This window comes from Protopterus annectens, chromosome 16.part0 (genome assembly GCF_019279795.1).
Source record: "Protopterus annectens isolate FY-2018-M chromosome 16.part0, PAN1.0, whole genome shotgun sequence".
In the NCBI taxonomy this organism is placed as follows: Eukaryota; Metazoa; Chordata; order Ceratodontiformes; family Protopteridae; genus Protopterus; species Protopterus annectens.
This window is the reverse complement of record NC_056750.1, coordinates 71619444-71646998: the sequence shown is the minus strand read 5'-3', so window position 1 is coordinate 71646998 and position 27555 is coordinate 71619444. Positions and strand designations below refer to the sequence as shown.

At 44.8% G+C, this 27555-nt stretch overlaps 1 protein-coding gene across 1 annotated transcript in view; it reads left to right on the top strand.

Annotated features, from left to right (window-relative positions):
- Positions 1–27555, top strand: part of LOC122790395 (protein KHNYN-like) — a 712085-nt gene that overhangs the window by 521345 nt on the left and 163185 nt on the right. Inside the window, exon 4 of the mRNA XM_044057915.1 lies at positions 17571–17667. Within this exon, the coding sequence (XP_043913850.1) occupies positions 17571–17667 (97 nt within the window). The remainder of the gene's footprint in view (positions 1–17570; positions 17668–27555) is intronic.

The window sequence follows — 27555 nt, the reverse complement described above, 5'->3', positions numbered from 1 at the left end:
AAATGATGTGGATACTCTACAAAAGGGCTTTACAGAAACAGATGCTTGGTGCCAGAACCATGGGCTCAAGCTCAATGCCAAGAAATGTATTGTTATCCCCTTTGGGAAAAAACATGTATCCATGAATTACCATATAGGTGGCAGTACACTAAACACAGAAAGTGTGATAAGAGACTTAGGGACACAGGTGGACAGTGGTCTCACCTTCGATAACCACATCGCCACAACAGTCAGGAAATCCTTCTATGTGGCACACCTCATCTCGAAGGGCTTTTCATCCAGAAAGAAGGAGGTCATTGTCCCACTGTACTCATCCCTCATTAGACCCATTATAGAATACAACGCCCCATTTGGTATGTACCTCTCAAGACATCTGCAACAACTGGAAAGGCCTCAGAAATACCTCACTAAAAGAATCACAGGCCTAAAGCAGATGCCCTACGCTGACCGCCTTAAAAACCTCCAGCTATACTCTGTCGAATATCGTCTACTCAGAGGCGATCTCTGCTTAACATACAAGGCCATGTCAAACCCAGAGCTGTTGGACATGCTACACTTAAAGAAATCCCAATCCCTCAGAGCTACATGCTCCAGGGATCTAAACCTTGTCATCACAATAAACAAAACATGCTGGAGGGATAGATTCCTGACCCTGAGACTCCCCAGAAGAACCTTGACAATTGGATGGGAGAAAGGAAATTCACCCCAGGGATCATGTCAGTCACCCTGCTAGACAGGGGTCCAGGAAAGTAAATAATGTGGGAAGAAATAGCCAGGGAATTGTTATGGCTAGGCTTGTATAGGCCCTAGGGCTGATAGCCTAGTACCAACCTATGAACCTGTTAATGTGACGTTGTAATCTCTCCCCTTCCTTCTTACTGATGGGTTCGGAACTGATCCATTTAATAAAGCTCGAGGTCTTCAGCTAGCTTGTGGCTCACTCCCTATCCCATGATGCTGTAGGGCATTCCCCAGATCCTGTTTGCCCCTGAAACAGTTCACGCGTCTGATTCTAGCTCTAAGTGAAATTATTTTATGTTAAGTTGTCTATCTCGCCTTCATTCTTGCTGGATGGGTTCGGAGCCGACCTCGGCTCCGACTCGGCCACTCTAAAAGCTCGAGAGTTGGTTCCACCGGCTCGAGGCTCCCCTTATATCCCACAATGCTAGGCGAGAGTTACCTCAGATCTCGTTTGCCGCTACAGCGATCGAGGTGTTGGTTTTCTACCGGTTCTTGGTAAGTGACTTTTCTTGTAAAGTTAGTCTATTAAAACCCCTTTAATTTTAATATTTATACTTATTTCCCTTAGTTTAGAGGAATTCTTATCCCCTTTCTTAAAAATTCCTGTTTTTTTCCCACAAGAACTTTAAGTTCTTCCCTTGGGCCTACAGGCCTTTTTCTTTCCCTAGTGGAGTGTGTGTGTTATATTTTCTTAATTTAAAAAACCTAGTTAGTGGTTTTATTTTAAGTTAAACTAGACAGGGTGTAATTAGTGTGTTTGTGACTGTGTGTGTGATTACACCTTTTGAGATGTCTAAAGAAGCAAAGGTCTCCGGATTCAAGAAGTGTGATGCGTGCTGTCAGAAAATGTCTCTGACAGACGCTGCTCACACTTCTTGTGTCTACTGTCTGGGACCTTTGCACCTGCAGGACTCCTGTGCTGTTTGCCATGGCTTCAGCCCCAGGGTCCTGCAGGAAAGAAAAAATAAGTTAATTTTAAGGGGCTTACTCAAGCCAGAGGATTCCCTTTCTGTGTCTACAGGGAAGCCCTCTAAGGCATCTAGGTCTTCGGCTCCGACAACTGAGCCGAGACCTAAGGTTTCTAAACCTCTGCCTACATCGGCTCCGGCTGGAGCCGATGAGTCTCAGTCCACAGTTTCTGTGGTTCCTCGGCTCCGGCTGGAGCCGAGGTATTAGAAATTCCGTGTCGGCTCCGACCAGACCTTCGGAGCCGACAAATAGGAAGAGGTCCAGGTCACCATCCCTTGGCTCCGTTCATTCGGCTCCAGGATCTCCCTGCTGTCTGAACGGAGCCAAAGATCTCACTCCTCTAGGTCATCGAGGCTGTCGGATCATGACCTTCAGAGGGTAGTGAGTCGACTTCTTAAGTCCGAGGCACTGGCCCAGATGCTTCAGAGCCCGACTCATCAGTCGATGCCTGCCCCTGTCCATCAATATATTCCTCCTTCGACTCTCTTGAGCTCGGAGCCAGGTCGCGACGGAACCGAGACTGTGATAGCGTCGGAGCCGATACAATTGTCTTCGGCTCCGTCGTCGGCTCCGATTTCTTCCTTGGAAGAATCTCGGCGCCGGACTTCCCTCGTCGGCTCCGAGGGGGTGAGTGGCATCGGACCCTTGTCCGACCCCCCTCGGCGCTGGTGAGTTCGGCTCCGACATCGGCCTCGGAGCCATCACTGTCGGTGCCGAGGGAGGTTCTTAGCTTCTCGGAGCGGGGACCTCTGGCTTTGCCTGACAGGGGTGCATTCGAGGTCATGCGGAGTGTGTTAGAGCCTGGCTCTACTCCACAGTCGGCTCCGTCCGCCCCTCCCTCACGGTGCCTCAGGTCAAGTCGACTCACTCCCTCATCCCGGACCGCAGAGAGCCAGCTCCTCAGGAACCCCTGTGGGATTTCATCCTCTTCCGAGGCCTCTCCTGATTTGGCAGAAGAGCCCCCTCGGAAGAGGAAATGTAAGAGGAAACACATTGACTCACCTGAGTCCATCACATCTGACACAGATTTAGATGATTCTGAGGGTTCCCCCCGTTCCCCTTCTGAACATGTCTCATATGCAGACATTCTAGAGATCCTACAGCAGAGGGGAAAGTGGCCAGTCCTCAACCCTTCGGAGGATGAATCTGTGTCTCTTGAGGCGTTTGGCTATCGCCCTTCCACCTCCTGGGTGTCCCCGCCGTTTGTCCCCCTCATGCAGGTGGTTGCTAAGAAGGCATGGACGGCTCCTGATTCAGTGGACCCCACTCCCAGGAGACCCTCCAAGTTCATAACGGCACCAGTAGACAAACAGTTCTTGACAAAAGGAGTCTCTGTGGATGCTATGGTGGTAGCTGCTGCCACTAAGAAGGAGCTAGCTGATCCTTCAGTACCTGTCCATCCACCTAACAAGGAATCTAGGTCCATGGACAGGTACGGGAAGCGGATGTTCTCGTCAGCGACATTTACCATGCGTTCGCTGAACTACCTATGCCATTTTACTCGTCTTCAAAGGGACTTGATCAAAGAAGCGAGTGAAATGTTAAAGGACCCTACAGCTGCGGGTTTTCAAGATAAGATGAACACGCAGCTGGCTACCCTTAACTCCATAACCAACTCCTCCATGCGCCTTCTTTCTTACGCGGCTGATGGAGCGAGTAGAGCCGCAGGGACAGGTGTGGCCTTACGTAGGCATGCCTGGATGCGGCTATGCAATTTTGCGGACCCCTTCAAGACGTCTTTCACTAACTCCCTGTTTGATGGATCATCTCTCTTTGGTCCTCAAGTGAAAGAAACCTTGACTAGGTGCGAAACTGATGGCAAGATCCTTTCTGCCGTCGGAGTCCGTTTTTCTACTCCTTCTAGGCCTTACCCCAAAGGCCAGAAAGGTGGAAAGATGTGGTTCCGTAAACAATCTCAAGGGACTTCGCCTGATGCACAGAGTCGTTTCCTGCCAGAGGCAGAGGCGGAATAACAATGGTAGACGTCGCCCTAGGGGCAGGGGGGGTCCGCAGAACCAGGGCAATCGGGAAGCCTTCTCTGACAAGCCCTTTCAGCATCCCTGAGGTGTTGCCCGACTGCCCACCTTCGGAGGCAGTCGGGGGAAGATTGTCACTGTACCCAGAAGCCTGGCTATCCCTGACTCAAGACAAATGGGTACAGTCCATCATTTCCGAAGGCTATTCTATCCCCTTTCTTCGCATTCCAAAACAATCAAAAAAATCCCTTCCAGATGTTCCACCCGCTCAAAGGGATCTAGCGGTTTTGGAAATTTCAAAACTGCTTGCAAAAAGAGCAATTCAGCCAGTTCCAGCAGACCAGCAAGGATCCGGAATCTACTCAAGGTTCTTTTAGTTCCAAAGAAAACAGGGGACTGGAGACCAATTTTGGATCTCAGTATCTTGAACAGATCAGTCAAGAAAACAAGATTTCGAATGGTCACGCTGCAATCCATCCTTCCCCTTTTGGGCAAAGGAAACTGGATGTGCTCTATAGACCTTCAGGATGCGTACTATCACATAAAAATGAACAGACGCTCCAGAAGATTCCTCCGCTTCAGGCTGGGAACCAGTCATTTTCAGTTCAGGGCCCTGCCCTTTGGTCTCACCACTGCCCCGGTGTTTACCAAATGCATGGCAGTGGTAGCTTCTCACCTGAGACGACAAGGATTCCAGGTGTTTCCATATTTGGACGACTGGCTCCTCACAGCTCCCACCAAGCATCTCCTTCTGATGGCCAGGGATTACACTTTTCGCATTTGTCAAAAGTTAGGCATTTCAATAAATTGCGAAAAGTCTGTTTTGTCGCCTTGTCGTGCTATTACTTTCATAGGCAAATCTAGACACAGTAGACATGTCTGCAGACTAACACATCAGAGAATAACAGACATTCACAAACTGGTCTCACTCCTTTTCAACAACAACAGAATCAAAGCCAGGTTAGTTCTGAAAGTGTTGGGAATTATGGCGGCCATACCTCTGCTTCCATTAGCCAGATTCCACATGCAGATCCTTCAATGGATGCTCTTTACTCAATGGTCATACCAGCAACTTCCAATGTCTCACACCATTATGATCACGCAGGCAAAAATCATCTCATGTGGTGGATGTCTTCCCCTCAGCTCTTGTTGGGAAGACCCTTTGTTCCACCCTCCGGTTGCTACTCTGACAACGGATGCCTCCCTGATCGGGTGGGGGCATTATCAGGGCAGGACGGTCCAGGGCACATGGCAACCAAACGAATGCCACTTGCACATAAATGTTCTGGAGATGAGAGCAGTGCTTTTAGCGTTGCAAGCCCTTCAAGACTCTCTTCCCTTGGGAACGATTGCAATCCAGACAGACAATATGTCTGTAGTGTGGTACATCAACAAACAAGGCGGAACCAGGTCATACCCCGTGTCGAGAAGCACTCAGATTGTGGCAATGGGCGATTTCTTCTCAGCGGTTTCTGATAGCAACGCACATCCCGGAAGTCCAATCAAATTGCGGACAAGTTGAGCAGAGCTATCCTCATGCCTCACGAGTGGTCTCTGAAAGACTCTGTTGTGAGAGAAATTTTCTCAAGTGGGGTCAGCCTTGCTGCGATCTTTTGCTACTCCCCAAAACAGCAAGTGCAGAGAATATTTCACTCTATTCCCTTTACCAGGCCAACCCAGCAGAGACGCTCTAGTCCAAGTTTGGCCCCGGGACTTCTGTATGCATTTCCTCCTTCCCACTAAACTCTCAAGTGATACAGAAAGCTATCGCTCCGAAGGCCTCATTGATCCTCATTGCTCCTTACTCGCGTCGACAGGTGTGGTTCCCCTTTCTACATCAATTTCTATTGAGCGACCGTGGCATCTGGACCTAGTTCCAGATCTTTTGATCCATCAGTCGGGTCAGTTTCATCGCTCCCTCCCCTCTCTGAACCTCACTGCTTGGTTCCTCCAGTTCCAACCTCAGCCAGGCTTCCTCAATTATCTCACTCCGTTCGAGATATCTTGATAGCTTCCATAAATCTTCCACTCGGAAGATTTATTTGAGTAAGTGGAAACGCTTCACATATTGGGCTCAAGGAAGGGACATAGATCCTTTCACTGCTTCCATCCAAATAGTCCTTGAATTTCTAGCTGAACTCTTCCATGCAGGTTCATCTCCTCTACTCTTAAAGTTCAATTGGCAGCTATTTCTAACTTTCATGTGGGTATTTCTGAATCTGCCTTAATGTCCCACAAGCTTTGCAAAGCCTTTTTGAAAGGAGTTTTTCTTCTCAGACCTCCTATAAGAAATCCTCCTTCTCCTTGGGACCTAAATTTAGTTCTTGCTTCTTTGATTCTTCCCCTTTCGAACCTGCAGTCTCCTGTTCTTTAAAATTGCTATCATGGAAGACTCTTTTTCTGGTAGCTATTACTTCAGCTAGGAGAGTTTCAGAGCTTCAAGCACTCAGCTGTCGACCTCCTTATCTATTGTTTCATAAGGACAGAGTATCCTTACGAACTAACCCGTCCTTTTTGCCTAAGGTGGTCTCGACGTCAAATCTAAATCAAAGCATTGACCTCCCTGTCTTTTTCCAGAATATTCCAATAGGTCTGAACAAAAATTACACTGCCTGGATGTTCACCGTCAATTGAGGTACTACTTGGATAGAACAAAACAATTCAGAAAATCTGATCAGCTGTTTGTCTCCTATGCGGAAAGCAGAAAGGGACTTTCAGTTTCAAAGGTATCATTATCCAGATGGCTAACATCTTTGATTTCCCTTGTATATGAAATTAGACACCAAAACTGCCTAATAAACCTAAGGCCCATTCCACCAGAGCTTTGGCTACTTCTTTAGCCTTCCAAGACAGACTGCCTATTGACACCATTTGTGCAGCGGCTACTTGGGCTACTCCTCACACTTTCATTTCTCATTATAAGTTGGATTTAGCTTCTAGGCATAGAGCTAACTTTGGTTCCACTGTTCTCAGGAGTCTGTTCCGTTAGGCCACCGGGACAAGGTGCTAGGGACGGTCCCATCCAGCAAGAATGAAGGCGAGATAGACAACTTAACATATAGAAGTTATGTTCTTACCATAACGTTCCATGTTAGTTGTCTTCTTCTCGCCTTCTTCTTGCATCCCACCCTCCTTCCCCCTGGCCTGGACAGACCTAGAGGAGTTGTGATTGTGACCTCTCTTTCTACCACCTCTTTCTTAGGCATATGCTGTTGTGCATATTTCCTGGATCAGGATGTAGGCCACCCTTCTTTCTTCCTGTTGTTAGAGGTGGACTCTGTTTAGAGTTATTCTGTTACTATTATAAGCTGGGGTTAGCTTACAAACGAGATCTGAGGTAACTCTCGCCTAGCATTGTGGGATATAAGGGGAGCCTCGAGCCGGTGGAACCAACTCTCGAGCTTTTAGAGTGGCCGAGTCGGAGCCGAGGTCGGCTCCGAACCCATCCAGCAAGAAGAAGGCGAGAAGAAGACAACTAACATGGAACGTTATGGTAAGAACATAACATCTATTTTCTTCAGTTTTAGCTTAATTGTTGTTTTAGTTCGCATGTTTGGTATAGTTTTAATAGTTGTAGTAGTTTCCTTCCTCTAAGCATCTAAAACGCTTATTTTCTGTAATAAAATAGTGTTAGTTACCTTTTGGCCAAGAGTGTTGGTCCTTAAGTCCTCTATCCCTTTATTGAGTAGAATATGCCATTTGTTTGTAGTTTAGTGGAAAAAAAAAAAACTAAACTACTTTAAGGTTTTACATTATCAGCCTGTGGTTTAGGCTTATGTTTGTGTGGTGAACCCATAAGTAGTGTGGTAAATTTCTAATCAATCACTGTGGATTTATATCTCTTTTAGCTCCCTGTTTTTTTTTTTTTTTTTTGGAAGAGCTGTTTAGCCCGTTTAAATTAGAGGACTAGTTTCTTCCTGTGATGTGTGTTTTTGGTTTTAGACTTGGCTAAATTTAAAAATGTCAAAGCAGCCTAAAGAATCCAGAATTTCGGGATTTAAAGGATGCTCCAAGTGTTTACAGAAGATGTCCATTACGGACAGTCACACTGAGTGTGTCTTTTGTTTGGGTGCCCTGCACTTACAAGAGTCTTGCTCAGTATGTCATTCTATCAGTTCCAGAGTCCTTCATGAATGAAAGAATAAGTTCATTCTTAAGAGCCTTCTTAAGTCTTCTTTTTCTGAAGCACTGGAACAGGGTCAAAGCCCTTCAAAAGGATCAATGTCTCTTTCACAGAAATCAGGCAAAGGCTCGAAAAGACCATCACCTGCATCTTCTGATGGCTCAGAGCCATCCAGAAAAGTCTTTAAAGCGTTGGAGCCTGCTGAACTTGTCAGACCTTCCACCTCGTCCCCATCTGTATCAGAACTGGTGGTGTTACAAGTCAGGAGCCCCTCACCAGTCTTATTGCTGGTTTCTCCTGTGCTTAGGTCACCAATTCTCCAGTCTGTGGCATCTTCAGCTCCATCCTCTTGTTCTTCCAGGAGTCTGTCAGACTATGATATGGACCATCTGGTGCAGAAACTGTTGAGGATACCGATGCTGGCTAAAATTTTTGTCGGAGCCGAGCCAATCGGCTTTGGCGCCGACCAGACCAATCCCCTTGACTTCATTGCCTCCTCCCACCCAAATTGTGATTTAGGAGCCAGAAAGTGTGGAGCCGATGGAGAAAGACCTGGTGGAACCAAGACCTGCAGTGGCATCTTTGGCTCTGACTGCTCTGGCTACCTCGGTGCCATCTGAGGAGTCTAGGAGCTAACACTCTCCAGTCGGACCGAATTTTTATCGGTTCTGAGCTTGCGTGTCAGAGCCTCAGTTCGGATGAGCTCGGCTCCTACCTCGGCCATGGAGCCTTCTCCTGTAGTTCCGAGGGTATTTGCTGGCTCCTTGGAGCCGGAGGTTTCCTCGGATCATGGGAGGGGGGCTTTTGTAGCTATGAAGAGAGCCTTGTCCCCCACCGGCATCCTCTTTGTCGGATCTCACTATTCCTCCCCCTAAGGCACCAGTGTCTATTTCTGCACAACCCATCCCACAGCGCAGAGACTTGAAACCTCAGGAAACCCCAGAGGGCAAACCTCTCTCCTCGGTAATCTCTCCGGAAGCCCCATCAAAAGAGGCACCCCGAAAGTGACTTTGTAAGAGGAAACATTTGGACTCCCCAGAAGAGTCAGTCACATCAGATACGGACCTTGATGAATCAGAAGGGTCGACCTCTGAAAATGTCTCCTTTGCAGACATCTTAGAAGTCCTCAAACAGAGAGGTGGCTGGAAGTCCATTACCCCTTCTAACAAGGAGTCCGTTTACCTGAAAGCTTTTGGGTCTCGACCTTCTGCCACTTGGGTGTCTCCATCTTGTGGTGAGCTAATAGAACTAGTTTCTTGAAAGGAGTGGGAGTCTCCGGACACAGTGGAACTTGTCCCTAGGAGACCAAACAGATTTATAACATCCCCAGAAACAAAACATTTTTAACCACAGGTGTTCCCGTAGATGCTATGGTGGTGGCGGCAGCCACCAAGAAGGAGTTATCTGAAACATCCACATCTGCCCATCCCCCGAACATGAGGCTTATTTCCTATGCAGCCGATGGAGCAAGTAGGTCAGCGGGTTCAGGAATTACCCTTAGGAGGCATTCCTGGATGCGCTTGTGTTCATTTGCGGAACCCTTCAAGTCATCCTTCATTAATTTGATGGTTTGTCACTTTTCGGGCCTAAAGTCAATAAAACACTGACCAGGTGTGAACAGAAAGGAAAGACTCTCTCTGCTGTAGGAGTCTGTTTTTCCACTCCTTTTAGACCCTATCCCAAGGGCCAAAGGGGTGGAAAAATGTGGTTTCGAAAATCCCAGAGAACCTTTTAAGACACACGTGATGAACCCTCCTCCAGGGGCAGAGGGGGAGGGAATAATGGAAGACGCCGACCATGCGGTGAGGCGGGGTCCGCAAAATCAGGACGACCAAGAATCTTTCTTCAGTAAGCCCATTCTGCCTTCCTGAAAGGAGGCCCATCTGTCCCCCTCTGGAGACAGTCGGGGGTTGCTTATATTTGTACCCAGATGCCTGGCTATAACAAAAGACAAGTGGGTACAAAGGATCATATCCAGAGGTTACTCTATACCCTTTTTCTTCCCACCTCCGCTAATGAAAAGACTTCCAGATGCTCCACCCAGACACAGGAACCAAGCAACCATAGAAATTCAAAAGTTGCTAGAAAAAAAGAGTCATCCAACCTGTCTCCGCAGACCAAATAGGATCCAGAACTTCACAAGGTTCTTTTTAGTACCAAAGAAAGGGGACTGGAGACCCATACTGGATCTCAGCAGGTTAAACAAATCTGTAAAAAAGTCAAAGTTCCAGATGGTCATACTGCAATCGATACTTCCTTTCTTGGGGAAAGACTGTTGGATGTGCTCCATAGACCTCCAGGATGCAGGATGCGTACTACCACATAAAAATGGACAGGCCATCCAGGGGTTAACTGCGCTTTCAGCTGGGAGCCAGTCATTATCAATTCCAAGCCCTGCCCTTTGGTCTTACTACAGCCCCCAGGATGTTTACCAAATGCATGGCAGTGGCTACGGCTCACCTGAGGCATTCAGGATTCCGGGTATTTCCATATCTAGACGACTGGCTCCTAACCTCCACCACCAAGCATCTACTTTTACAAGCAAGAGACACCACTTTTAATGCCTATACTCAATTGGAAATTTCAATAAACTGCGAAAAATCTGCCTTATTGCCATCTCAACATATCGTCTTTTATAGCCGCAGAGTTGGACACACTTTCAGTGATGGTAAAACTTCCTCCAGACAGGATGCAAACCTTGCGAGCACAGATTCAAAACCTCCTCTCAAAAACAAAGGTTCAGGTTAAGACAATTCTCAAGGTACTAGGTACTATGATGGCAGCAATCACTATGGTCCCCCCTAGTACAAATGCACATGAGAATCTTACAGTGGTTCCTGTTCACCCAATAGTCCATGCAGCAGCTTCCGATGTCGCACCAGATAATAACAGAATCTTACAGGCGGGACCTACGTTGGTGGCTGCAGTCAGATCCAAGTGATCTGACTGCAGCCACCAACGTAGGTGCAGTCAGATCCAAGTGATCTTAGGTCGTCCTTTCATTCTTCCATCCCCCTAGCCACACTAGCCACAGATGCCTCCCAGATAGGGTGGGGAGGCATTATCAGAGAATGACAGCCCAAGGCATGTGGCAGGATTACGAGGCCCATTTGCATATTAATGTCCTGGAGATGAGAGTCTGGCTTTGCAGTCATTTCATCACCGTCTTCCACTGGGAACTATTGCAGTCCAGACAGACAACATGTCAGTGGATGTTCATCGTGTTTCACTGTTGCAGTCATTACACTTGGGTTATCCTGCTGGCAGGCTACCCGCAATCGGCCTGAATTCCAAATTCTAGGTCCGGCGTCGGTTGCTGTTGCCTCTTCCCTGACGTCAGTGCGCCAGGGGTATAAAAGATGCAGCCGACGCCATTTTCTTCAGTCTTTCTTGCTGCGTGGTGCCCGAAGCAAAAGCAGTTTGCAAGTGCCGGTTGGCCGATTCCTGAGATTTTCGAATTTGAATTTCAGATCCAAAGTCTTCAATAAAGCTAAGTACCCCATTGGAGAAACTTTTTCTTGCTCCAGACCGATGTCAGTAAAAGTTAACAATTGTATTTCTTGTGGGAAGCAAATACCTGATAAGGATTTTCATTCTTATTGTATTCCTTGCCTAGGCCCAGACCACGACGTTGCTAGTTGTCGGTTTTGTGCTAGATTCAAGGTTTGGTATGTAAACAAACAAGGTGGAACCAAATCTTACCCACTTTGTCGAGAGACCCTGAGAGTATGGCAGTGAGCAGCGTCCTCCCAATGCTTTCTGATAGTAACGTACATCCTGGGGAGATCCAACGTGATAGCAGACAACCTCAGCAGAGCAATTCTAATGCCTCACAAGTGGTCGCTGAAACAAGAAGTAGTGGAAATGATTTTCCAGAAATGGAGCCAGCCTTGCTGTGACCTCTTTGCCCCGACCATGAACACAAAATGCAACAACTACTTTGCCCTAATTCCCCCTCCGGGGGAATCCCCAAGGGACGCACTTATACACGATTGGCCGCTGGGCCTCCTCTATGCCTTCCCACCTTTCCCATTGATACCCAAAGTTCTTCAGAAAGCCAGTGCTTTGGGAAGGACCTTAATTCTAATGGCCCCTTACTGGCCTCGTCACATTTGGTTCCCCTTCCTACGGCCTCATCTTCAGGAAGAGCCTTGGATTCTGGACCCAGTTCCAGATCTCTTGATCTATTCATCAAGAACTCTTCATCCATCCCTTCTTACCCTCAAACTGATAGCATGGCTGCTCCATTTCCAAACATAGCCAGACTACAAAACCTTTCATCTGCAGCACAGAACATCCTGATTTCTTCTCACAAGTCATCTACCAGAAGATTATACCTCAGCAAATGGAAAAGATTTTCAATCTGGGCACTACAGAATCACATTGATCCATACTCAGCACCAATATCTGTCATCCTAGAGTTCTTAATGAAACTGTTTAATGAAGGGGGCAACTGCAGCTACTATTCGAGTACAACTAGCAGCAATCTCACATTTTCATTTCGGAAATGAAGGGCCAAATATTATGTCCCATTGGCTGTTTAAGGCCTTTCTGAGAGGTACTAATCTTTTAAGACCACCTATCAGGCCTCTGCTTTCCTCTATGGAACCTGAATCCTGGGACTGTTGAGATTAATCCTTCCTCCATTTGAGCTGCTAGATTTATGTGATATAAAGTTCTTAACATGGAAGACCATTTTCCTGGTGGCAATTACTTTAGCCAGGAGATTTTCAGAATTACAAGCCTTATTTATAAAACCACCTTATTTGTTGTTCCACAATGGCAGGGTGTCACTCCGAACAAACCTAACTTTTCTACCAAAAGTATGTTCAGATTCTAATTTGAACCAGTCCATAGAATATGCTTCACCAAATTGATGTGCACAGATAGTTGCGTTTCTATCTACACAGGGCAAAAGAATTTAGGAAAACTGACCAACTGTTTATATCCTTTTCAGATTGCAAAAAAGGCTTGCCTGTAGCAAAAACTACTCTATCAAAGTGGCTTTCAGACTGCACTTTGTTCAGTTATAATGAAGTAAATAAGCAGTTAGCAAACAAGGTAAAAGCTCATTCTGCCAGAGCTGTTTCTACCTCCTCTGCATTTAGTGCTAAACTACCAATAGATACCATCTGTGCAGTAGCTACCTGGGCAAGACCTCATACCTTTATCACTCATTACAAAGCAGATTTGGCCTCTAGGGACAGGGCCTCCTTTGGGTCCACTGTGCTGGAGAATATACTTTCATGAGCCATCCAAGAAAGATGTAATAGGGACGCTGTCTCATCAGTAAGAAGGAAGGAGAGATAGGACAACATCACATAAAGAAGTTATGTACCTACCATAACATTCTATGTGAGTTGTCCATCTCTCCTTCATTCTTACTTCCCATTCTCCTACACCCTTCCTTAGCTTCTGGAGGAACGAGTGGTCACAACTTGGCACTTCATGGTCTTTGACCTTTTTTTTTTTTTTCCTCTTAGCTTATCAGCTTACGATAAGTCCTGTTTTTCTCTATGCAGGTGTATTTGATTACATGCTAGTAATTTTCTATCAGCAAACAAGATCAGGGGAATGCCCTACAGCATCATGGGATAGGGAGTGAGCTATGAGCTAGCTGAAGACCTCGAGCTTTAGTAAATGGCCGAGTCGGAGAAGGAGAGATGGAAAACTCACATGGAAGGTTATGGTAGGCACATAACTTCTTTTTCTATCAACTTTCAAAGTTTGTAAGAGCAATATTTAAAAATTGTCCCAAATTTTGGGCTTTTGTTCCACTTTTGTTTATGGCTTTGTCCAGATTTCTTGCTCTAAGATGTTGAGAGGGGCATGACTGTTGTCATGTTGCACAAGTATTCCAACACTGTATATTTGGGGCATACAAAATGCCATTCTAAAGAAAAAAGCAAAAGTGTGCCCAACAGTTATGTAGCATACACGGGTTTACTATCATTTTAGCTATCACTGCATTGTTGAATCACCAAATAACCAAAAGTCACAAGACAAGAATGAGGAGGACTGCTTGTCAAACAATGTCGAACAATGAATTTCCTGACCTGTGCATGCACAGGAACTCATGCTAACACAGGTCCAGAAGTGTGTGTGTGTGTGGGGGGCAAGTCCAGGTGTTCGACCATTGTAGCGATTGCTAAAATGCTAGTAAACCACACACAGACTCACCTACTGAGTGAAGGGATGCAGTCTCCAGCAAAGGTCAATATTATGTTAAAAGACCCTCTTTCTCCATCCATAAGATGAATGAGTGCCCATTGCATCCCCAGCCCTTTCTCCCCAGCCAAGCCTGTGTGAACCTTAGTCTGAGCCCCAAACTGGATCACTGGTGTCACAGATACAGACCATGCTACCGCATTATTAGTTGAGTGAATGTCCATGTGTTGTGTTTGTAACCAGGATGGAGTAACATTCTGATAACACTCTCGAGCTTCTTTCCTGCATATTTTTGTATTGTGCGCTGCCATTGTGGAAGTCTTCATCTTGTGATATATGTGTGGACATGTTAGTATGTCTATTGCAGTATCTGTGTGTTTGTAACCAGGATGGAGTAACATTCTGATAACACTCTCGAGCTTCTTTCCTGCATATTTTTGTATTGTGCGCTGCCATTGTGGAAGTCTTCATCTTGTGATATATGTGTGGACATGTTAGTATGTCTATTGCAGTATCTGTGTGTTTGTAACCAGGATGGAGTAACATTCTGATAACACTCTCGAGCTTCTTTCCTGCATATTTTTGTATTGTGCGCTGCCATTGTGGAAGTCTTCATCTTGTGATATATGTGTGGACATGTTAGTATGTCTATTGCAGTATCTGTGTGTTTGTAACCAGGATGGAGTAACATTCTGATAACACTCTCAAGCTTCTTTCCTGCATATTTTTGTATTGTGCGCTGCCATTGTGGAAGTCTTCATCTTGTGATATATGTGTGGACATGTTAGTATGTCTATTGCAGTATCTGTGTGTTTGTAACCAGGATGGAGTAACATTCTGATAACACTCTCAAGCTTCTTTCCTGCATATTTTTGTATTGTGCGCTGCCATTGTGGAAGTCTTCATCTTGTGATATATGTGTGGACATGTTAGTATGTCTATTGCAGTATCTGTGTGTTTGTAACCAGGATGGAGTAACATTCTGATAACACTCTCGAGCTTCTTTCCTGCATATTTTTGTATTGTGCGCTGCCATTGTGGAAGTCTTCATCTTGTGATATATGTGTGGACATGTTAGTATGTCTATTGCAGTATCTGTGTGTTTGTAACCAGGATGGAGTAACATTCTGATAACACTCTCAAGCTTCTTTCCTGCATATTTTTGTATTCTGCGCTGCCATTGTGGAAGTCTTCATCTTGTGATATATGTGTGGACATGTTAGTATGTCTATTGCAGTATCTGTGTGTTTGTAACCAGGATGGAGTAACATTCTGATAACACTCTCAAGCTTCTTTCCTGCATATTTTTGTATTGTGCGCTGCCATTGTGGAAGTCTTCATCTTGTGATATATGTGTGGACATGTTAGTATGTCTATTGCAGTATCTGTGTGTTTGTAACCAGGATGGAGTAACATTCTGATAACACTCTCGAGCTTCTTTCCTGCATATTTTTGTATTGTGCGCTGCCATTGTGGAAGTCTTCATCTTGTGATATATGTGTGGACATGTTAGTATGTCTATTGCAGTATCTGTGTGTTTGTAACCAGGATGGAGTAACATTCTGATAACACTCTCGAGCTTCTTTCCTGCATATTTTTGTATTGTGCGCTGCCATTGTGGAAGTCTTCATCTTGTGATATATGTGTGGACATGTTAGTATGTCTATTGCAGTATCTGTGTGTTTGTAACCAGGATGGAGTAACATTCTGATAACACTCTCGAGCTTCTTTCCTGCATATTTTTGTATTGTGCTGCCATTGTGGAAGTCTTCATCTTGTGATATATGTGTGGACATGTTAGTATGTCTATTGCAGTATCTGTGTGTTTGTAACCAGGATGGAGTAACATTCTGATAACACTCTCGAGCTTCTTTCCTGCATATTTTTGTATTGTGCGCTGCCATTGTGGAAGTCTTCATCTTGTGATATATGTGTGGACATGTTAGTATGTCTATTGCAGTATCTGTGTGTTTGTAACCAGGATGGAGTAACATTCTGATAACACTCTCAAGCTTCTTTCCTGCATATTTTTGTATTGTGCGCTGCCATTGTGGAAGTCTTCATCTTGTGATATATGTGTGGACATGTTAGTATGTCTATTGCAGTATCTGTGTGTTTGTAACCAGGATGGAGTAACATTCTGATAACACTCTCAAGCTTCTTTCCTGCATATTTTTGTATTGTGCTGCCATTGTGGAAGTCTTCATCTTGTGATATATGTGTGGACATGTTAGTATGTCTATTGCAGTATCTGTGTGTTTGTAACCAGGATGGAGTAACATTCTGATAACACTCTCAAGCTTCTTTCCTGCATATTTTTGTATTGTGCGCTGCCATTGTGGAAGTCTTCATCTTGTGATATATGTGTGGACATGTTAGTATGTCTATTGCAGTATCTGTGTGTTTGTAACCAGGATGGAGTAACATTCTGATAACACTCTCAAGCTTCTTTCCTGCATATTTTTGTATTGTGCTGCCATTGTGGAAGTCTTCATCTTGTGATATATGTGTGGACATGTTAGTATGTCTATTGCAGTATCTGTGTGTTTGTAACCAGGATGGAGTAACATTCTGATAACACTCTCAAGCTTCTTTCCTGCATATTTTTGTATTGTGCGCTGCCATTGTGGAAGTCTTCATCTTGTGATATATGTGTGGACATGTTAGTATGTCTATTGCAGTATCGGTGTGTTTGTAACCAGGATGGAGTAACATTCTGATAACACTCTCGAGCTTCTTTCCTGCATATTTTTGTATTGTGCTGCCATTGTGGAAGTCTTCATCTTGTGATATATGTGTGGACATGTTAGTATGTCTATTGCAGTATCTGTGTGTTTGTAACCAGGATGGAGTAACATTCTGATAACACTCTCGAGCTTCTTTCCTGCATATTTTTGTATTGTGCGCTGCCATTGTGGAAGTCTTCATCTTGTGATATATGTGTGGACATGTTAGTATGTCTATTGCAGTATCTGTGTGTTTGTAACCAGGATGGAGTAACATTCTGATAACACTCTCAAGCTTCTTTCCTGCATATTTTTGTATTGTGCGCTGCCATTGTGGAAGTCTTCATCTTGTGATATATGTGTGGACATGTTAGTATGTCTATTGCAGTATCTGTGTGTTTGTAACCAGGATGGAGTAACATTCTGATAACACTCTCGAGCTTCTTTCCTGCATATTTTTGTATTGTGCACTGCCATTGTGGAAGTCTTCATCTTGTGATATGTGTGTGGACATGTTAGTATGTCTATTGCAGTATCTGTGTGTTTGTAACCAGGATGGAGTAACATTCTGATAACACTCTCGAGCTTCTTTCCTGCATATTTTTGTATTGTGCGCTGCCATTGTGGAAGTCTTCATCTTGTGATATATGTGTGGACATGTTAGTATGTCTATTGCAGTATCTGTGTGTTTGTAACCAGGATGGAGTAACATTCTGATAACACTCTCGAGCTTCTTTCCTGCATATTTTTGTATTGTGCGCTGCCATTGTGGAAGTCTTCATCTTGTGATATATGTGTGGACATGTTAGTATGTCTATTGCAGTATCTGTGTGTTTGAATCTTTTTTTTTTTTTGGCACCCTTGCAGAACAAGAACTACTACAGCAGCTGACAGAGCTTGGTCTGCTATCCTTCACACCATCAAGGACTGTTCAAGGGAAGACCATCGCCTCATATGATGACAGGTAACACATTAGGGAGGTATTTTTGTGATTATTTTCTGTTTTGATTACTTTTACATTTATAGTGCCTTTGGAGATGTGTGAACATTTCATACCTGGTGCATGCTATTTCTTTTTGGTGGATTTGCTAAGTCACATATTGGTTTAAACAAGGGACACTCTTATTGCACTTTGTATTGGCCTCATCAAGGAGACTCTGCTATTTTTGACCACATAATGGCCCTATAACTCTAGCTTGATTCAGTAAAATTTAGTCTTTACTCACAAATCTCCATTTTTTGTTTTCTGTTTAACTTTTTGTCAGCCATGCCTTCTGCATGGTTAAATTTGCCCATCAAAGAGCATTTCCCCCCAGAGTGTCAGCATTTAACAAAAAGGGATGTTCATCGTGTATTCACTGTTGCAGTCATTGCACTTGGGTTATCCGCCGGCAGGCTACCCGCAGTCGGCCCAAGTTCCAAAGTCTTGGTCCGGCGTTGGTTGCTGTCACCTCTTCCCTGACGTCAGTGCGCCAGGGGTATAAAAGATGCAACCGATGCCATTTTCTTCAGTCTTTCTTGCCACATGGTGCCCGAAGCAAAAGCAGTTCGCAAGTGCCGGTCGGCCAACTCCTGAGATTTTCGGAATTGAGTTTCAGAACCGAAGTCTTCAATAAAGCTAAGTACCCCGTTGGGGAAACTTTTTCTTGCTCCAGACCGATGTCAGTAAAAGTTAATAATTGTATTTCTTGTGGGAAGCAAATGCCTCATAAGGACTTTCACTCTTACTGTATTCCTTGCCTAGGCCCTGACCACGACGTTACTAGTTGTCGGTTTTGTGCTAGATGCAACAAACGCGCTATTAAATGTCGGTTTGATTTTGCTTTACATTATTTTGGCCAAAGGTTTAATTACATAATGCCGTCGGAACAACCGTCGACCGGAATTTATAAAAATCGCAAAGGCAAAGAAAAGGACAGGCATCCGAGGTCCAAAACCGACGACGAAGCCTTTTCTAGGCCAGTCGCCGGTTCTCAGTGAGGCGCTTTCGCAGCCCCTGACACCCGCTACCTCAGAGCCACAAGCCCTAACCGAGAGCCACGTGGAGACACCGAGGCCTGTGGAAACCCAAGGTATTGGGCCTACAGAAACTATTCCCTCAGATGGGTCCGGAGCCGCTGAGCAGGCATTGGCTTCTGAGGGTGTTTTCAGACCTTCACAGCTTACAATTAAGCCCACTACAGCAGTCAAGGCAAAGTTAAAAACGCCATTAAAGACAAAGAAACAAGTACAGCATTCTACTGAACAGTCATCCATGCCTAAGAAACAGATGCTTAAAATGGCCGAAGACCTAATTACTTTAATCAGGGGTTCCCATCCCCCTCCTGACAAAAGGCCCAGGCAAGACACTGATTATGATTCCTCTGACCAGGTTTCTATTTCCTGTGATTCTTCTTCTGACCAGGCATACTCTCTCCCTCCCTATGAGGACTCTGATGCAGAAGAGTCTATACCTTCAGCCTCTCCGCCTGAGGATTATTCTTTTGGGGAAACCCTGCACACCATGAGGGAGCATTTCCATTGGGAGAGCCAGGATTATTCAGAATCCAAGAAAAGGCTCAGAGACTTTCTTTTATTGCCCCAGCACAGGCCCCTGGCTATTCCCCCTATGCTTGACATTGTTGATGATGTTTTTTCTAAATCCAGTCTGACTCCTGATTCTTTACCCCCTGCACCAGTCAAGCCTGACAGGTACTACAGGGTCCCTGACTCTCATAAATTTTTTTACAAAAACCCTGCTGCAGATCCAGAAACAATTTCTCAGGGTCCTAAAGGGGTTAAGGCTTCCACTGCTAAAAATCCTGTCCCCTCGGATAGAGATTCCAGAGCTCTGGACAGATGGGGGGAAAAAAGTTTACACTTCTGCTACTTTAGCTGTAAGGGCTTTAAATTGTCAGTTTCACATGCTTGAATATCAACAGTATCTCATGTCATTGTTAAAGCAGAAAATGGTTTCAATCTCAGAAAGTCCTGACAGTAAGGAAATGTAGGATTTATTGCATGCAGCTGAACAAGTGGGAAAGCATACTTTACAATGTGGTTTTGATTCATTAGAGGCTTCTTGTAGAGCCGCAGTTACAGGCTCTGTTATTCGAAGGCATGCTTGGTTGAAAGAACAAAGTTTACTTGACCATATTAAAGTTAAATTATTGGATGCTCCACTACAGCATGATACTTTGTTTGGTGTTAAGGCAGAAGAGGTGTTAAAGAAAATGGAGGATAAAGCAAAATCAATGCAGACAGTAAAGGATTTCTTACAGGTTCAACCACCCAGGTTTAGCAGAAACTGGCCTTCAAAAAATTGGTCCTTTCCAGTGTCAGACAGGCCACAAAGAGGCAGATACAGGCGCCCAAGAGGCAGATCTCAGCCCCAAGGCTCCTACAGACCTAAACAATGGGGTGCTTCAGCCCCCAAAGGAGGGGAAGACAAATCACAACCTTATAGGAAACAGTCCCAATGACTTCCCTCTACAGATGCCAAGCACTTAACTTTTGGCAGCACCCCCAGGGGGAAAGCTAGCACTTTTCTCAAAAAATTGGCACATAATCACCCAGGACAAATGGGTACTAAATATTGTTTCTCAAGGTTACAGGTTCCACTTTCACACGCTTCCAAAATCAAGAGGTATGCCAGACCTGCCACAGAACCAATGGGCAGAGGCGCAAAAACAAATTGCTGCTCTCATGGACACGGGAGTTATTCAAAGAGTACCACAGCAAGAACAGGGGCAAGGATTTTACTCAAGACTTTTCTTAGTACCCAGAAAGGACAATACCTGGAGACCAATACTGGACCTGTCAATCCTAAATACTTTCCTGGATGTTCCAAAATTCAAAATGTTAACACTACAGCAGCTTCTACCCATGCTGGGCAAGAAGGCTTGGCTAGTTACTTTGGACCTCAAGGAGGCATACCTGCATGTCCCAATCAGACAAACTTGCAGAAGATACCTCAGATTAATAGCAGGCTCAATTCATTACCAATTCTCTGCACTGCCCTTTGGCTTATCCACTGCACCCAGGGTCTTCACAAATGCTTGGCACCAGTAATTGCATTTTGCAGACAAAAAGGAATTCAAATATATCCCTACTTGGACGACTTCCTTATTCAAGCAGAGAGTAAGGACATTCTACTAAAGCATCTGGTGTTTGTAAAAGGATTACTAATTTGCCTAGGGTACACAGTAAACGAAAAGAAATCAAAACTATTGCCCTCTCAAGAGATAATATTTCTGGATGCAAGCTTAAATACAGCTGCCCAGATGGCTTATCTCATGCCAGACAAACAAAGGCAACTGACTCAATACTTTCAACTGATGGCAACAAAGACCCAGCTCCCTGCAAGAAAAGTTCTGCAGGCCCTGGGCTTCATGGCGTCCTGTATTCTACTAATTCCATATGCAAGACTGCATATGAGGAAACTACAATGGTACCTAAAAAGTGTTTGGACTCAACATTGTCACAGCCTGGAGACAATCATAACTATAATTCCTTGCCTACAACAGGAGTTTCGATGGTGGTCCCAGGCCTGTCACCACAACAAGGGACAGCCTTTCACCTTACCCACAGCCAGGTAGACAATAACAACAGATGCATCGGATTACACCTGGGGGGGGGGCACATATGGCAGGGAAATGGCCCAAGGAACAAGTGCATCTTCACATCAATCAGAAAGAGATGCTAGCAGTACAGAATGCCCTGACAGCAAGGACCTATTACATCCAGGACAACTACTAATAAAGATGGACAATACCACAGTTATGTGGTACATAAGCATGGGGGCACACATTCCTACCCCCTATGCAGGCAAGCCATGACCTTGTGGAACACAGCACTAACCTATCAGGTACATCTGCAGGCACAATTCCTGCCAGGAACAAAAAATACACTGGCAGACGAACTAAGCAGGAATCTAATGGACCCTCACGAATGGAAACTAAATCCACAGGTGTTCAGCATGGTAACAAGGAAATGGGGACGCCCAGACATAGATCTTTTTGCCTCCCCTCACAGTTGCCAACTACTGAAAGTCTGCACAAGAACTTATCACCCTCAAGCATGGAAAGTGGATGCTCTGTCATTCAGCTGGAAAGCTCTGACAGTCTATGTCTTCCCACCAATGCCTCTTCTTACCAAGGTGCTCCTAAAAGTCAGACAAGAAAGGCCAAAATGATCCTGATTGCCCCAGACTGACCACGCCTGCCCCAGACTGACCACGCCAGCACTGGTACCCAATCCTAAAGAGCTTGTCTCAGGTCCCAGCTTGGCCTTTACCTCAAATTCCTCATCTTCTGACTCAACAAAACAATCAGATTCTGCACAGTCAACTCAGAACCTTAAATCTGGCAGAATGGCAGATAATGTAGCCACTCAGACTGCACCTCTCTATAAAGCTGTTATGGATGTCATTTTAGAAGCCAGGAGGTCCAGCACTAGGAAATCTTATGCAGAAAAATGGAAGAGATTCTGTGCTTGGAACCAGGCACAAGGGCTCGACCCACTTGTTCCAAATATACCTCAGATTTTACAATACCTGACTGAGATGCTGGACAAAGGCCTATCTTTCTCATCAATTAAAATCCATGCCTCTGCCATTTGAGCTCATTACAATACAGACCCTCCAATTTTTTCACATCCTCTACTAAGACAGCACCTCAGAGGGGCAAAAAACATAAGACCCCCAAGGAGAGCACCAGTACCAACTTGGGATCTCAATTTTGTTTTAGAAAAACTCACACTGCCTCCCTTTGAACCAGCCAGCACAGCTGATCTAAAATTCTTATCATGGAAAGCTGCTCTGCTCCCAGCAATAACTTCAGCAAGAAGAGTATCAGAGTTACAGGCATTAATGGCTGTGGAACCTTTCATAATTTTTCACTAGGACAGGGTTTCTCTCAGGACAAACCCAACATTTGTGCCAAAAGTAGTTTCCAATGTGACCCTGAACCAAACTCTTCATTTACCAACCTTCTACCCAAATCCCCAGAATAAAGAGGAGAGACTTCTGCACTCTTTGTATATACACAGACAGCTACGATTCTACTTGGACAAAACAAAAACCTTCAGAAAAACTGAGCAACTGTTTGTAGCCTATGTTGCAAGATCACAAGGAAAACCTATCACAAAGCAGACAATTTCAAAATTAATAGGACACTGCATCTGCTCTGTTATGCACAACATGACAAATCAGTGGCCAAGGTCATTAGGCCACATTCTACTAGAGCAACAGCCACTTCAGCAGCCTTTCTCAGAGGAGTTCCAACCAAAGACATTTTAGAAGCTGCAGCCTGGAGCTCAGTGCACAGTTTCACCAAGCACTACCACTTGCCTCTCTACTCTAAATCCAGAGCAGGCTTTGCCGCTGCAGTCCTGCAGGGCCTGGTAGCCTCTCCAAATCCAGTCTAGACCCAGCCGCCCAACCTCGGCTTTGGGATTCAACCCAAGTGTAATGACTGCAACAGTGAAACACGATGAACATAGTACAGTTGTGTACCTACCATAAATGTAGATGTTCGAGTGTATTCACTGTTGCAGTCCAGGTTACGCACCCACCATCCCCCTTTACTTTGCTGGGAATTCTCTGTACTTCTCAACTCTATACAACCTATGTGGTGTATTTGCTTGTAGATGAAGGAAATGTTTATTTTAGTACATGCATGGTTTTTGGCATAATTTTATTTTTCCAGCCTTCCTATCTGGCAGCACCTGGCATCTGAGGCAAGGAAAACTGAAGAAAATGGCGTCGGTTGCATCTTTTATACCCCTGGTGCACTGACGTCAAGGAAGAGGCGACAGCAACCGACGCCGGACCAAGACTTTGGAACTCGGGCCGACTGCGGGTAGCCTGCCTGCGGATAACCTAAGTGTAATGACTGCAACAGTGAATACACTCGAACATCTACATTTATGGTAGGTTGTCGCCTCACAGTAAGACGCTGTCTGGTTCAATTCTCAGCTAGAGCGTCTTCTGCGTGGAGACATGCGTGAATGGGCATACCTTTATTGAAGGTTGTGCATCAGGGCTGGTAACTAGGCACGTAAAAATCAACTACCAATCATTAGCGGACTGGAGTTCCGCTGTGGCGACCCCTAACCGGGAAAAGCCGAAAGACACAACAACAACAACAACAACACAACTTTACTTTTCCTATACTTGAAAATTCTTCTGTTTAGTGCATTTTTAAGGATACACAGGAACTACCTCTTAAACACAAGGGGTCTCAGTTTTTCTCCACTGGACTACCAGCGAAGTCCTTTCCTCTGTACAGCAAGTTTTCTGCAGAGAAGGCTTGTAACTGTAGTTTTTCTTTTGTAGGAGGATCAATGAAATTTATCATTTGATCTGATTGTCTTTTCTGTCATTTCCTCAAAATATGGATCTCTGATCCTATCTCAGATCTGGCTTCAGCCATTTTTAAGCTTTGGATCTAGTGTTCAGGCTTCTTCCCCCCATCAATAATCTCTTCTGTAAAGAACAAGCTAACTCAGATCTCATTTGCAGCCATCAGCACTTTTATGGGTCTTGGTGCTGAGGAGTAGTTTTTTGTTTACAGTGAGAAAATTCTTAGATGAGTACTTTTAATTTTTTGGTCTCTCCTTTCTAGCTTTTATGTTACAATTTCCTCCCCTTTTTATCTTTTTCTAGCTTGGTCTTTCTCTTCTATAAAGTTTTAATAAATTTATTATTTAAGTTGTAGAATCTGTTGTATCTAATAGTATAGACTTTTGGGTTTTTAAGACTATCTTCTCTGTCTTCGTTTCCTTCTATTTTTGGTTGGACAGGATGGCTGATTAGCCCTTCATTTTAAAAAGTGTGTGGCTTGTTCCCACAAGCCACCTAATTCAGACATACACGAGAAGTACATTTACTGCCTAGGGCATTCTTATCCTGATGCTTTCTGCTCCATCTGCAAGGCTTTTGGCCAGTGAGCCATTATAGACAGGTAGAACAAGTTGATTTTAAAGGGACTCCTACAGCCCACCACAGGAGAGAAGCCCTCTTTAGGATCTGGGAAGCCTGCAGCTGCTTGTTCTTCCCCTTCTTTGTACTCAAAAAAGACTAATAAATCTAAAGAAAAACATGGAAAGAAAAGGAGAAAGAAAAAGCAAGGAAAAATCAAAATCCACAAAAAAAGAAATCTCCGGATCCAACACCCTCGTCAGCTCTGGAGCCAGTTATTATCAATTCAGAGCTTTGCTTCTTGGTCTCACCACAGCCCCTGGGTATTTTCCAGTTGTGTGGCAGTACTAGCAGTTCATATATGGCCCCAGGGATTCTGGGTATTCCTGTGTATGGATGACTGGCTCATCACTGCGCCTTCCAGGAGTCTACTCATTCAGGCCAGGGACACCTTGCTCCAACTGTGCATAGACTTGTGGATTACAGTGAATCTAGAAAAGCCCAAGCTGCAACCATTCCAGTCTTTGGAATTCATCACAGCATTTTTGGACCTGACCCAAGACTTCAAATAGAAAACACCCTCAAACAATAATTGCGTCCCTTCCTCAGCAAGCCCAAGAAGTTTTATCTCACCAGAAGCCACCGCTGAGACTGATTCTTTGCCTGCTAAGCTCCATGTCAGCCTCCATCACATTAGTACCACTAGCCAGAGTCTACATGCAGGTTCTTCAGTGGACGATCAGTTCCAGTGGTTAGGCAGAAAACAACCCATGATGTGAAGGTGTTCTATCTCGCCGTTCATTCTTACAGATGGGTTCAGAGCCAATCCTTGGCTCCGAGTTGGCCTACTACAAAGCTCGAGGTCTTCAGGCAGCTCGAGGCCAAGTCCCTATCCCATGATGCACCTGGAGTTACCTCAGATCTAGTTTGCCGCTGCAGTAAATTGGAGGTTCCTCAGCATAGCTCGGGCCAGTACAAATTTATTATCAAGAATGTTTCTAAATATCTTTATTTCTTTACTTAGAGTTACCTTTTACCATCTATAGTCTTTAAATCTTTATAGTGTGTATTCCTTACCCTTTGGTGTGCCTTTTCATATTTAGATAAAGCTTTGGCCTTCGTTTTTTCTATAGGCCTTTATATTTAGTGTAGTTTTAATAGTACTTTGTGTGCTTTTGATAAGTGACATATTTAGCTATTTAGAGTGCTTAAATAACTAGTTGAAGTGTGTGTGTGTGTGTGTGTGTGTGTGTGTGTGTGTGTGTGTGTGTGTGTGTGTGTGTGTGTGTGTGTGTGTGTGTGTGCTTTAGAGTGACACTTGTCACAGCATATTTAGCCCATAGTTTTTGTCAGGGCTTATTTAGATAGTTTTTGGGTGTGTCTTTAAATTACAGTAGTTTTGTCTCTTGATACTGTGTTGTTCATTATGGCTGATCAGGATAGGGATAAACATCCTAAGTCAGGTTTCAAAAAATGGCCAAAATGTGGACAGAAAATGTCCGTTACAGATAGCCATGTTAACTGTATATATTGTTTGGGAGCCTTGCACCTTCAGGAAAGTTGTTCCATTTGTCATTCATTCTCTTCCAGGGTTCTTCAGGAGAGAAAGAGAAAGCTAATTGATAGAGGACTAGTCAAACCGTCATTTCAGGAAGCTTTGAGTGACCAGGACAGGTCTAGCAAATCTTCAAAGTCTTCCAAGGCTTCTACTTCTTCGGAAGTAAAAAAAATAGAAAAAAAACATTGACGTCGGCTCCACAGCCCTCGAAGTCGAGCGTCTTGTTTTTTGGTGCCAGTCCCCAGTCCTGGAACCAGTATCCAAAGTACCTAAATCACCAGTCCTGCAGTCAGTGCATCCATCCATCCGTTCATCTCGGTCCTTGATAAGCCTTTCCGATTTGGATGTGGATCATGTGGTGCAGAAGTTGTTACAGGCACCGGCATTTGCAAAATTTTTGTCTCCGACCCAAGCGGTTTCGGACCTGAAGACTATATTGCCATCTACTTTTTTTCCTCCTCCGAGCCATACCAGTGCATCGGAGCCGGAGGAGTTGGACTTGATCGTTGAGACTTCGGAGCCGACGCCTGTTCCATTGTCATCAGTTCTGTTTACTCAGATGTCCTCTGCGCCTATCAAGGAGTCTAGGAGCCAGCACTCTCCGGTCAGGTCCAGGGAGGATAGTCGGACTAACTTGTCGGTTCCGACTTTGCTTCTTGGGGCTTCGGCTCGGATGTGCTCGGCTCCTACCTCTGGCTCAGAGCCTACTGTTCCAGTGCAGAGGGGAATCAGTGGTTTCCTCGGATCCATTTGTCCCTTCTCATCAGAGCAGAGGTGCCTTCGAAGCCATGAGGAGAGTTATGTCTAATAAGACATCTACACTTCAGGTCCAGCTACCTCCTCCACAAAAGCACCTGTGTCCGCTTCTGCTTCATAGGTTCATAGGTAGGTACTAGGCTATCGGCCCTGGGGCCTATACAAGCCCAGCCAAAAAGGTACCCTGGCTTTTGCCACCCAAGAAAATTATTTTCCTGTGCCACTGTCGAGCAGAGCCGCAGAGGTGATCCCCAGGGTGAATTTCCTGTTTCCGATCCAATCATCAAGATTTTTCTTTAAGAGTGCTAATGAGGAGCTTTGTTTGATATAGATAGGTAGTTTATTCCAGAGTATGGGAAGTCTCTGGGACAGGAATCTATCCCTCCGGCATGTTCTGTTTGTTGTGGTGACAAGGTTTAGGTCCTTAGAGCGTGTAGCTCGTAGGGATTGGGATTTCTTTAAGTGAAGCATGTCCAACAGCTCCGGGTTTGACATGGCTTTGTATGTTAGGCAGAGATCACCTCTGAGTAGGCGCTATGCGACAGAGTAAAGCTGGTGTTTTTTGAGACGGTCTGCGTAGGGCATTTGTTTGAGGCCGGTAATCCTCTTTGTGAGGTATTTCTGCGGCCTTTCCAGTT